This window comes from Stegodyphus dumicola, chromosome 4 (assembly GCF_044657685.1).
Source record: "Stegodyphus dumicola isolate Sdum_Otavi_A_Nest chromosome 4, ASM4465768v1".
NCBI classification, from domain to species: domain Eukaryota; kingdom Metazoa; phylum Arthropoda; class Arachnida; order Araneae; family Eresidae; genus Stegodyphus; species Stegodyphus dumicola.
In genome coordinates this window covers 135,719,653-135,733,178 of record NC_140771.1, presented here as the reverse complement: position 1 = coordinate 135,733,178, position 13,526 = coordinate 135,719,653, and the positions used below count along the sequence as shown (strand labels likewise).

At 31.9% G+C, this 13,526-nt stretch overlaps 1 protein-coding gene across 2 annotated transcripts in view; it reads right to left on the bottom strand.

The window, feature by feature from the left end:
* LOC118190770 (ras-related protein Rab-31-like) overlaps window positions 1–13,084 on the bottom strand; it is a 38,257-nt gene extending 25,173 nt beyond the window's left edge. Inside the window, exons 1-4 of one of the 2 annotated variants that reach the window (XM_035361539.2) lie at window positions 12,954–13,084; window positions 12,276–12,392; window positions 11,357–11,453; window positions 2,238–2,307 (exon numbers count right to left, since the gene is read on the bottom strand). In XM_035361539.2, coding sequence (XP_035217430.1) covers window positions 2,238–2,307; window positions 11,357–11,453; window positions 12,276–12,318 — 210 coding nt within the window. In that variant the 5' untranslated portion in view covers window positions 12,319–12,392; window positions 12,954–13,084. The other variant, XM_035361540.2, reaches the window with a different exon arrangement.
* Window positions 13,085–13,526: the final 442 nt, after the last annotated feature.

Here is a 13,526-nt window from a genome sequence, read left to right as displayed (position 1 = left end):
AAATTAGCAATAACCTCTTAAATTTTTATTTTAATTTGGATTACAATCACAAGGTTGCTGCTCTGCTAATTTCAGTGCAGGATTTAGGTGTAAGCTACACAAGCTTTAGCTTAGGGTCTCCACTTTCTTAGGGGGCCTACCAAAAAATTAAATTATAGTATAAATATAGTAATAAAATATAGCATAACAGACTTATAAAGAGCCCCATATCTCAAATAGGTTAGGGCCTTAACAAGAATAAATCCGGCTCTGGCTAATTTTATGTTTCATTCTGACATGTTTCTCTCCTGTCTTGATTTTTACCAAAAAGAAACTGCATGTTTACTGATTAATAAAAAATTATAATCCATTTTCGAAAAAAAAAATGTTTGTGATCAAACTGACAAAGTTAAATATTAACTCTGCTTTTCAGTAGCTCAAGGGCATTTGGACATTGCAAATTACTTGAAGTATGCAAAACATAAGGCAAGCTTAATAACAGCTGTTGAAGCTTTCTCAAATGTATTACCATACTTTAAAGATACTAATTTAAATGACAAAACTTTTAATATTAGCTAGAGAAGCAACTTTTTATGTTACATGTCGCTATTCATGATAGCAGCTTTCAGTCAATCGATTGCCCAATCAGCCCAACCAGGGAAGGGGACATATCACTGCTGTTCAAATAACAGAATACATTTTCAGTATACTAGGTGAACTGGCAACTGTTGGGAGAATATTCTTTAAAAAAAAATTAAAGCAAAAAGACATTTTTTAAAAGGTTTTATGTGTTATTTTTATTTATTAAATATCATGCTCTTCATATTTAAACCATATAAAATTCAATTCAACAGCAATATCACAAGATATATAAAAAGAGCATATCTTTAGAATTTCCGATACACAGTCTCGCATGCTGGACATATATCCCCAGTATTGACATTGATTGCTTTGAAATCATTAAGTTTTTTAATCAAAAATTCGTTAAAAGTGTTACAAAAACATGTTTAGGTGAAGGATTATGCCATTCAAAATTTTATGCCTCTAGGTACTGTTGTTTTTTAACAATGTGAGAAACATACATACATTCATGTAGATTCTTCATTATTTAATTTCTTTAAATATAATACAGGGCAATAATATTTAGTGGCTAACAATTTAAAAAGTGATACACCATTTATAGTAAACCAATGCAAAATGCCATTTCGACACTAATAGCTCTTCAGGGTGAAATAAACCGTAATGAATTTTTCAATGCCATTAAAAAAAAGAGTAATTCAATTTATAAAGTAAGTTCACATTAATGATAAATACTAACAACTTTATTCAGTCTTTTCACTCATAAGTACTTATCTTTAATAAGTTTTGTTTTCTGTTGTGAATATTTTATCAAAATTGTTCGAGTTTGAGCAAAAAATAACACAGTAAGCCTATACATATATATGTGTATAACAAATTATGAAAAATTTCTTAAAATTATATGGAAGAAACATATACTAATGTCAAACATAAAATAAGGCAAAATTTGACCTGCTGGTACAGATTTTGGCATGGAATATCTTTCCTTTAAAAAGTTAAGAGTATTCTGAAAATTTCTATAGTATTTATATACTGATATTTACATGCACTATTTTAATGTCAACTTAATTAAGAAACTGTCTTTTCCATCTTAGACTCATTACATGAAAGATAGTCTTGCACCATTCATTAGCAATAATGAAGGTCAGAACTGCTTTGGTTTGATGATGGTATCCCACCCAGTTTGCCTCTATTTGGTAAAATTTTAAAAATGCCAAGTAACATTTTAATGTTGTCTGGATGTTTTCCCCAAAATTATAGAATATAGCCTAATGAATTGAGATGTTTTTTCCCTTCAACCAGACATTTTTTCACAGAATTTATAAGAGAATGTAGCCTATAAATAGCTTATTCATATTTGTTTGTTTAATAGATAATGAAAAAGCACACAAGGGTTATTTCTTATTTATGAGAAAAATGCTTTTGTTCCTTGAAGAAAAGGAAACTCATGTTTCCTGAAAACTTAGTTTTCTAAAAAGTAACAGTAAATGAATACTGAAATCTGCCTAATTTTATACTCTCCGATTTATTAGCATTTTGGGGGGAGGGGGCTTGTCTTTGAAATTTTAGAAATTTTTTTAGAACCTGCTGATTAACTTACTGCCAGATATAGAAGAAATAACCTTATTATGTATTATAAAAGCTTTATAAATACAATATAGTAAACTACAGCTTTTTACCATTGAACGAAATCTCTCTTGACCTGCAGTGTCCCAAATCAAAAGTTTGATTTCATGACTATCCACATTTCTAAAACAAAATATTTTTGAAATTAAATATTATGCAACAGTTAAACTTCAACATTTTTACTAAGCAAAATTATAACAATTAATGTTGACAGTTTTAAAATTTAAACTTAAATGAGAGAGAAGTTCATACAAAACTAATGCAAAAACAAGAAAGGAATAAAAGGAGAAACTTATACCATGCATTGGGTTGTTATAAATGAAAGGATTTATGAACGGTTTGGTGAATTTTGTTCACTAAGAATGAATCTGTATACATTGCAAGTGCTCTGTTTTTAGGCTGACTATACTTATGAGAGTCACCCCATAAAATATTCCTTCAACTTCAACTTTAATATTTTCATACATTTTAGAAAAATTCTGTACCTATTTATCAGGTACAAAAATATTCTCTTTAGTTAGTGCACTTTTGATCAGGTTTGATAAGATGTCAGGTTTATTTTAATCCTATTGCTTTTATATTATTTCCAGAATATATATATGAGGAGAGTATTAAACAGAGTAAGGAGAAAACAAATTGGTATCAGCCCATGATCTTAATGTAAATGCCTCTGTGCTGAAGTCAACATAAGAGGATAACCTATGAACTTGCGAGTTCTTTATTTGAAGATTTCTTAGCAAATAATTTAGTTGCAAAATTTAAGGAGCCAGGTGTTTGGATACAATTTAACTTGCAATTGTGAATAATTTTATTTTAGATGCTGTTTGATATTTTTACAAGAAGCAAAGGTAAAGTAGTGTTTTAGTTTGCAATTCAAGTCTGTGTTGCCAGAAATTTTTGACTTAAAATAGCAACGCAAGAGTTGAAAAGTAGCATATGATGTCATAGGCCCTGTGACTTTTTTTTTATGATGTTATAGGCTTGTGAGCTCATATGATATCTGCCATTACAAATCCAATGTCTGTGAATTTTGTTATGGACTGCAATATTATTTTATTACATGTATCGGTTTTAACAAAAGTCTTCCACCACAGCAAATACTGTTTGTGCAAACAGTTTGCACTGGCATGTTTAATCCTATTTTGTCAACTGATTTTTGGCATTTGAAAGAAAGAGACTTGTCTTGAACTTGAACATTGTGTTATGAAATTTGTAAAAAAAATATCATTATCATTAAGTACAAGGTGTCTGATACAGAACTATCACGCTATCAGATAAGAACTGACATTTACTTCAGTTGCAAAAAGTCAGCTACAGAATGTCATTAAATCATGTGTACAGCTTTAAGCACTAATGTTGTATCATACGTCACTGTGAAGGTTTGGTACCGAAAGTTCAAAAACAAGGACTATGACATTTAAGAAGCACAGCACTCTGGCTCCCTACTGATGTTGATGAGGGCTGCCTGCGAGAACTTGTGGAAGAAGTTCCGTTTGCAACCACTTGAGATATTACTAAGGAGTTAGACATTAGTGCCATGTCCATTAGTCATTATGGACATGGCACTAATGCACTGCATAAACTTTACAAGATCAGTCACTGGGTGTCACATGAGCTGACTTAAGATGTGTTTGGGCCTGCACTAATCTACTCCAATAACCATGCAAGGAGAAAATTCTGGACAGGATTGTCACTTACGATGAAAAGTAGATTTACTTCAAAAACATAAGCCAAAAAGAGGTTGGTCTGTGCCTGGTAAGCCAGTCGGCAGCGTCCCAAAACGCAATTTGACTAAAAAAAAAATCCTGTTTTGCATCTGATGGGATTGCCATGGTATTATCCATAAAGAGTATCTGGAAAATGGTCAAGCCCTCGACAGTAAGGTGTACAGCAAGATGCTAGCCTGTGCTGACACTGCTATCAAAGAAAAATGTCAAACTGAGTTCCTTCCAGCGCAAAAAGGTAATGTTTCATCAAGATAAGGCAAAACACATGTGTCTGCATTCACCAGTTGGATTTTGCATGTACTCGATTGGGATCTCTTTCCATACACACCATATAGCCCTGACATCGCTCCTTTGGACTTCTTTTTTCACACTTGCAGCTAAACACTGCTGGTGCTATCTTCATTCTGCACAGGACATCCAAAATGAGGTTGATCTGTTTTTGGACTTGCGGCCACCAAGTTTCCTGACCAAAGGCTTTGAAAAACTGCCAATACATTGGCAAAAAAATTAGATTTGGGTGATGATTACTACCTGCACTAAAGATACTCCTTTCATGCTTCCCCCCTAACTTTATTAAGAATGTTTTTTAGCTGAAATCTTCCATTACAGACAGATATTAATTTTGATGAAAATCTTAAAACTATAATGCTAATTTCATCTTTGTTTAAATTACTGTTTCTTCTTTTAATTAATTCTACGTTATTTTGTTTATATCAATTGTTAGATATTTGCTCATGTTTGGATTGTCAATGGATTAGCCCTAATTCTTTGAGATGACCTTTTTTTTAACTGTTTCTTTGTTATTGAATTTTAACTAATTTTTCATTCTGACTATTGAAATTTCACTCATCAAATTTTGATTAACAAAAACTATGTTAAGACACAATAATACGCCGAATAAATACTAATTCAGAAGTCAAACAACAAAAATCAGCGTTATATTCACAAAATTTTCGCAGGACTAGTTTCGATGGTTTTACTGAACCATCATCTTCAGCTGCAAAACCGCAAATGAACAAGATAGGAAATAATAAATGCACCCTCCACTGGGACATTGGTGAATAATGATTTTACATCAAAAGAAACCATGAGTAAATTACTAGGAGAAATGTTTTTAACCTTTTTTACAAACTCTATTGAATTTTTTATGGTGTAAATGTTATTGTCTAATAGAGTGGAAAATCTAGAAACTAAATATTTAGCTAATGGATACGAGGCAGTACCTAAATTTGATACAATAGGGCGGAAAGGAATACCACTTTTATGAATTTTGGGAAGAGCATATAATCTGGCACAATTCGCAACAGATGGGATAAGCGAATGTTTTAAGTTGCTTGAAATGATTTGCGAAGATTTGATCGCAGTTTTTATTTTGGATAAGTCCGAAGGTGAAGGATCTTTAGGGATCGGATTATATGGTCCTTCGTTTAAGAGTTTAGTGACACCATCGATGTAAGTGTTCTTATCCATGACGACTATCTGGCCACCTTTGTCGGCCTTTGAAATGATAATATCCGGGTTAGAATGAATTTCGCGCATTGTAGCTCTTTCTCTCGCTGTTAGATTTGGTTTCAAAGGTTTATTATTGAATTTCACATTATGAGCGATAAGATGCCTAATCATTTCTTTCTGTGAATCTGAAACTTTACTGAACTTGAAAGCTTTTTCGATAGGAGCCAAAATCTTTGGAATCGAGGGTTTACAGGTTTGTGAGAAGTTAAAATTATATTTTAAGTATAAGATAAGAAAGCCTGGACAAGAATAAGCAAGTGGCGCCATCTGTTGGCGAAACCAGAACTAAAACATAATTTCTCTAAAAGCCGAAGGCAAATTTGGATTGGAATTAGGATCGTTAACTAGAACAGAAAGATTTTTATGAATGTGAAATGCCTCTAGAAAATCCAGTTCTCCAATGGAAGATGTTTTTTGAATAATTTTGGCAGCAGAAAAATTGAAAGTGTGATTTTCGGACCAACAATGTTGAGCAACAGAAGACTTCCGTGTTTCCTTTTTTCTAACATATGCCTCATGTTCTTTGACGCGAAATTTTAAGGCTCTCTTAGTTTGACCAATGTAAATTAAACCACACTGGCAAGGAATCCTATAAATACCCCAGGAATTCATATCCGGAATGGGGTCCTTGAGTATAGAAGTTGGAATTTTATTGATGGGAGAATAAACAACCCGAAAGTTAAATTTCTGCAAAATATGTGCAACTTTATAGCTAATTGATGGAAAGAAGGTAATGACAACAGAATTTTTATAATCTCCTAAAATAAGAGTGTGGCTTTTAGTGTGTTGAGATGACAATTTTTTAACTGCTTGATTAATAATGTTGGGTGAAAAGCCCCTGTCAATAGCTATTGCTTTTAAATAATTTAGTTCTTCATCAAGGGCTAGTTTGGAGGAGCAAACTTGAAGAGCACGGAAAACATAGGAATAAAATGAAGCTAACTTTTGTTTAGTCGGATGACATGATTTAAAGTGTGGTGGAAGGCAAACCGATGAAGGTTTACGGTAAACTGTAGTACTGAAGTTGGATGTGTTACGTGTGACCAGAATTTCGAGAAACGGAAGATAATTGCAAGTCTCAAGTTCAAAAGTGAACTGAATAGCAGGATCAACAGAATTCATTGTTGAAAGAACTTTATTTAAATCATCTTTATTACCTTCAAACAGGGTAAAAGTATCGTCTACGTAGCGGAACCATGCCGGGAAGTTTAAAGTTTCAAACAATTTTGATTCATAATAATGCATGTAGATATCAGCCAGGATGGGACTGAGGGGGCTTCCCATGGCTAATCCCTCAGTTTGCTTGTAATATTTATTTTGGAAAACAAAATGTGTTTGTTTCAAACAGAGTTGAGTGAGAGAAATTAGCTCATCAATTTCGATGCAAGAGAAATGAAATTCGCGAAGTCTGGTTTCTAGACATCTTAATGCACCCTCCACTGGGACATTGGTGAATAATGATTTTACATCAAAAGAAACCATGAGTAAATTACTAGGAGAAATGTTTTTAACCTTTTTTACAAACTCTATTGAATTTTTTATGGTGTAAATGTTATTGTCTAATAGAGTGGAAAATCTAGAAACTAAATATTTAGCTAATGGATACGAGGCAGTACCTAAATTTGATACAATAGGGCGGAAAGGAATACCACTTTTATGAATTTTGGGAAGAGCATATAATCTGGCACAATTCGCAACAGATGGGATAAGCGAATGTTTTAAGTTGCTTGAAATGATTTGCGAAGATTTGATCGCAGTTTTTATTTTGGATAAGTCCGAAGGTGAAGGATCTTTAGGGATCGGATTATATGGTCCTTCGTTTAAGAGTTTAGTGACACCATCGATGTAAGTGTTCTTATCCATGACGACTATCTGGCCACCTTTGTCGGCCTTTGAAATGATAATATCCGGGTTAGAATGAATTTCGCGCATTGTAGCTCTTTCTCTCGCTGTTAGATTTGGTTTCAAAGGTTTATTATTGAATTTCACATTATGAGCGATAAGATGCCTAATCATTTCTTTCTGTGAATCTGAAACTTTACTGAACTTGAAAGCTTTTTCGATAGGAGCCAAAATCTTTGGAATCGAGGGTTTACAGGTTTGTGAGAAGTTAAAATTATATTTTAGAATTCTCTCTTGTTCTTCTGAAAGACTAACATTAGAAATATTAACTACTGGCTTCATGTTTACAATGGGAAGATTTTTTGAGCTACTAGAACTGGAAGACTGTAAAAGAAGTTTTTCGAATTTAACTGCAAGGGTGTTTTTATGACGGATAACTGCATTCTCCGTTCTAGACCAAGACTTTTGTTCAAGGGCAGTGAATTTTGGATAGGATTTAGCGAGTTCCAGATGAAGCTTATAGAGTTCATGTTCAATTTTGGACAATTGTTGACGTGTATCCCTTATCACGGACCGAAGTAAGGCAAGCTTGCAATTTAACAGAATTCTTGAAACGCGACTCGAAGGTTTTTGATTAGATTTGATTTGAATAAAATTGGGGATCAATTTTTTACATTTACATTTAAGTAAAAAGTCAAGATGATTCAGGAATTTTTGCCGTTTCAGGCGTAATTTAGTGAAACGATTAACGGATGAAGGCATGATAAACAATGCAGAAAATCAAACTAAATTAACTGAGCATAAACATAATTAAATTAACTTAAATAATAAAGTACACACAATACAGCAGAAAAATCCCTCACTGAAATGAATCACTTTTAACTTGAGACTTGCAATTCTCTTCCGTTTCTCGATATTCTGGTCACACGTAACACATCCAACTTCAGTACTACAGTTTACCGTAAACCTTCATCGGTTTGCCTTCCACCACACTTTAAATCATGTCATCCGACTAAACAAAAGTTAGCTTCATTTTATTCCTATGTTTTCCGTGCTCTTCAAGTTTGCTCCTCCAAACTAGCCCTTGATGAAGAACTAAATTATTTAAAAGCAATAGCTATTGACAGGGGCTTTTCACCCTACATTATTAATCAAGCAGTTAAAAAATTGTCATCTCAACACACTAAAAGCCACACTCTTATTTTAGGAGATTATAAAAATTCTGTTGTCATTCCCTTCTTTCCATCAATTAGCTATAAAGTTGCACATATTTTGCAGAAATTTAACTTTCGGGTTGTTTACTCTCCCATCAATAAAATTCCAACTTCTATACTCAAGGACCCCATTCCGGATATGAATTCCTGGGGTATTTATAGGATTCCTTGCCAGTGTGGTTTAATTTACATTGGTCAAACTAAGAGAGCCTTAAAATTTCGCGTCAAAGAACATGAGGCATATGTTAGAAAAAAGGAAACACGGAAGTCTTCTGTTGCTCAACATTGTTGGTCCGAAAATCACACTTTCAATTTTTCTGCTGCCAAAATTATTCAAAAAACATCTTCCATTGGAGAACTGGATTTTCTAGAGGCATTTCACATTCATAAAAATCTTTCTGTTCTAGTTAACGATCCTAATTCCAATCCAAATTTGCCTTCGGCTTTTAGAGAAATTATGTTTTAGTTCTGGTTTCGCCAACAGATGGCGCCACTTGCTTATTCTTGTCCAGGCTTTCTTATCTTATCTAATCATTATTTCCTATCTTGTTCATTTGCGGTTTTGCAGCTGAAGATGATGGTTTGGTAAAACCATCGAAACTAGTCCTGCGAAAATTTTGTGAATATAACGCTGATTTTTGTTGTTTGACTTCTGAATTAGTAAAAACTATGTTATTTCGCTTATAAATTTTGTTCATGTCATTAAATAAGAAATTTGGTTTTGCTTTGAATTTTTAGTCATTTCAAGTAATTAGTTCTTGTAATATTATAATCAGAAAAATTAAATTCATTTCTCACTTAATTGGTATGCACCATATGGCACATGAGTTACAACCAACTCATTATCACTTTGGAACTGGGGTAAAAACTTATTTAAAAACAATACTTGTAAAGCCAGAAAATCCTCAATATTACAGTCTGCTACTTTACTCAGTCACTTCAAACTTCAATCCTCCAGCATAATTCAGTTTGAGTAATGCCATCTGCAGGAATCACAAAGTTCTTCTATTAAGGTTCAATGATTGAATCCTAATTGGCCCAGCCCCTTATAAGAAGATAGAAACTAAAGGCAAAACTATTTTAAGAAATAAATAAGTACACGGTTAATCTTTGGATTATGGTAAATTAGCAAAAATTTGGTGACCAACCCTGCTACAGCAACCTGTTAGTTTTTGTTTGGACTCCATTTTAATTTCACAAAGTGAAGGCATTGTTTTTTTTTTTTTTTTTTACTCAACATTTCTTTTTCAACAATCTGCTAGCCGAATTACGCTTATGCTAGAACTTTTATGGAACAAAAATGTTTAATCATGACGAAGATTAGGTGCAAATTTGGAAGAAAGTGCAGAATCGCAAACTGCTTGCCGCGTTTTTAAGAATTGCACATACACCGTATCCATGTACACGTCGACCTATTTTCACTTAAAAAAACATTCCAGAATTGCACAAAAATGGCACTGCACACACTCTTGACTTTATCCATGTACACCAGGGATGTCAAACTCATAGGTGCACTTGGGCCAAACAAACAAGGTTTAACTTTAGGCGGGCCGGGGAAAAAAAAAAAAAAAAAAAAAAAATCAATATTCATAGAAACGTAGATTTATTTTGAATAATACAATAATAAATATATATACATATTTATACAGAAAAGAACAAGAAAAATTTAATGTTTACGTCCTGATACTTGACATCTCTTCTCTGCTATTATCTTTCCCATTTCGGGAGAAATTTTGTTTGCAGTGATAACTTTCAACGCTGAGCCAAGGTGAGCATCATTAATACAGTTTCTAATAGGAGATTTATTACCTTTCATGACTGAAAATAACTGCTCACACCAATAAGTGCTACCAAACATGGAAATAATTTCATATGCGAATTTTCGAGTATTTTCAAACCTGGCTGGTAAATATTTGTAAAATTCAGGCATGCCCACTTCAATGAATTTTGCTTTCAAATTTGAGTTGCATTGAATCTCGAACACCTCCATTTGCATATGGCTGGGTACTGAGTCAATACTTATTGAGAAAATCGAAGAAAACAAAAAAAATTTGTCTTCGAGGGAACTAAAATCATTAAACCTCGTTTCAAATTCAGTTGTTAAATTTGCAATTTTTTCTGCGTATTTTTGATACGAACAAGTATCATCTAAACTTGATTTGTTCATGCTGCACATCGGGAAGTGTGTCAAATTTTCATTTTTAAGTTGTTTTTCCCAAAGAACTAGTTGACATTTGAATGCTTTAATTATGTCAAACATGTTCATAATGATATGATCTTTTCCTTGTAATGATAAATTTAAATCGGTTAAATGTTTGGTTATATCAACCAAGAAAGATAAATCTTGTATCCATATTGGATCGTAAAACAAACTTACGTCTTGATTCAACATTCGGCTATTGGGGGATGCGTACAAGTTCTGAGTGCACGTGTCCCCCAAAAGCCGAAGGTAGCTGAACGCAAGCTACTCACACGCATTTGTAATTTAAGTAGTGTGTGTGTGTCAGCTCGCTGTGAGTAATCTAACAACACTGAATATATTATCGTTAATTACTTAGCAGTAAACATTTAATTTTCTTCCTCGTCGATATGTTATTTTATTATTATATATTATTATTTGCCGATATATTGGCCGGGCCGCAAAAATATTTGTAGTGGGCCGCATGCGGCCCGTGAGTTTGACATCCTTGATTTACACTGCTAAAGTCCTAGCTAGTCACCTTTATCGCCTTACCAAAATGTCGCCAAACTACCTGTTACCATATTCCAAAGATTAGCTCCCATTTCATTTAAAATTAAATACAGCTTCTGATAAACTAAAAGGTCTTTAAGGTAGCATTTACATAAAATCATATTATAAATTATCAAACAACTTACATGTTACATGTGAAAAAAGAAGCACCAATAGTTGGAGAGGTATGCTGTTGGAATATCTGGCCCACATATCGATGTATAAAACTTGTCTTGCCAACTCCTGAAACAAAGGCAATTCAGAAATTTTATATCAATTACAGTAAATTATGAATGACAGTATGTATGTGCAATATAAAGAAACATAGATATTGGTATGATTTGCTACTACCACACTAAATAACATGATTTGTAGATTTATCATTAAATATTCAAAATTTTAATATTTATATGCACACTAAATAACATGATTTGTAGATTTATCATTAAATATTCAAAATTTTAATATTTATATGCAGGGTAAACTGTATGTGTAATAAATACTCAAAATAAATGCATAAATCTAAAATTCTAGCATTTTCTTTATACAGTAAAATTAAATAATATTTTGAAATTATTAATAAAAAATATATAAATTTTTATAAAATACACTTATGTTACGATTTCTAACTTAAGTTCAATGTCATACAGTGTAATTAAAGCACACAGCAGAAAAACAGTCATATTGAACTGAATTTATTACATATGTTTTATTAAAATATAACATTAGCATATTTTGAAGTTATCATGACATTTTTATTTAATGCTACAATTTGAAAATCTGAAAATACATATAAACACTTTGAAGACTGAATTATAATATGATAATAAGAGCTTGCTTAGAATTTTGCTTATGTACATATAGTAAGAAAAATGCAACTAATACAGTATTTTAATAATAAATTTTAAAAAGTCATGGCTTGATCATAAACCAAATAATAAAGGCTTAAATTAAATTTCAATACTAACACATTTTTCACAATCTATTAGTTATCCAAAATTTCAGATGCTGGAAAACAAGAATATATATCAAACACATATGGATATTGAAAGTATAAACACTAACCTTGGGCACCAAGTATAACTACTTTAGCTTCAGGCACGCGCATTTTAATTTCAAATCAAGCATATTAAAACATGCAGAACGAGGGGAAGAAAAAGCACCTGCAGCTAACAATAAATACTGCAAAAATATCAAATAAATAAATTTAAAAAAAAAAAATAAAAAGCACAATTTTAAAAGTAAACTTCATGCAAGGAAAACAAAGTAAGTTTAATTACGATAATTTACACTGCGTTCAAAATATGTCATATTAATATTATAAACGATTATAAAATTATTGATATTATATATAAAAAACTAAGACATTCATAAACTCATGATGCAGAAAACAGATGATGCCAAAATTCATGCACCACATATTACATTCATCCACAAAATTAAAAACGTATAGCAAAAAACCTTCATGCCATACTTAGATACGATGTATTTAATTACAGTAATCAATATAGTAATAAAATTTTTTATGCTAAATTAAGTAATCAAAAAGAATATAACAAGTAACATAAACTTAGAAAAACATTTGATGTAAAATTACTAAATGGCTCGATGAGAAAACTTATTGGACAATTCTAATGTCAATTCATCGCTCCAAATAAATATGAAACAGATGTGCAATGAAGCTGAACAGAATATTTTACACGACTGAACTATGACAAATATGAAGAGAATATGTCGCCTTACTTTTCTCAAGATTAATTTATCCTGAAAAAAATCATAATTTTTCTAATTAAGTGCACAATGAGAAGACAAAACAATTATCTATATTCTTTAACAATTCAAAAATTTACAAAAATGAAATAATATTAATATGCAGTTACAGTGAAATTCATCAATAATTAAAGATTAATCAATTTTCTTAAAAAGAAGAATAAATTTTCCAAATATCGTAGGAATGAATTGGCCATAATAATGGAAGAACAAAGCATTTTATTTTTCTCAATTCAGTTCCTATGTAGGAAACATTCAAACACACGAAAAAGAATACATTTTTCCATGTCTTTCTCTGTCGCTAATCAGTTGCATTGCATCCTGCTTTAGGTGTACCTAATTGTATATAAGTTTAGAAAACATAATGAGGAATATAATGTTGATCTTCACCATAAAAATGACTCGCTTAATATTAGAAATTTTAATTTGTTATGGCTGGAAATAATCTAGTTTCGGTTTCGCTTTCAGACATTTGTTACTTTAGGCAAGAAATCTAACGAGCTCAAATAAATAATACATTGATCATCTGTTTGCATTTTATGCCTT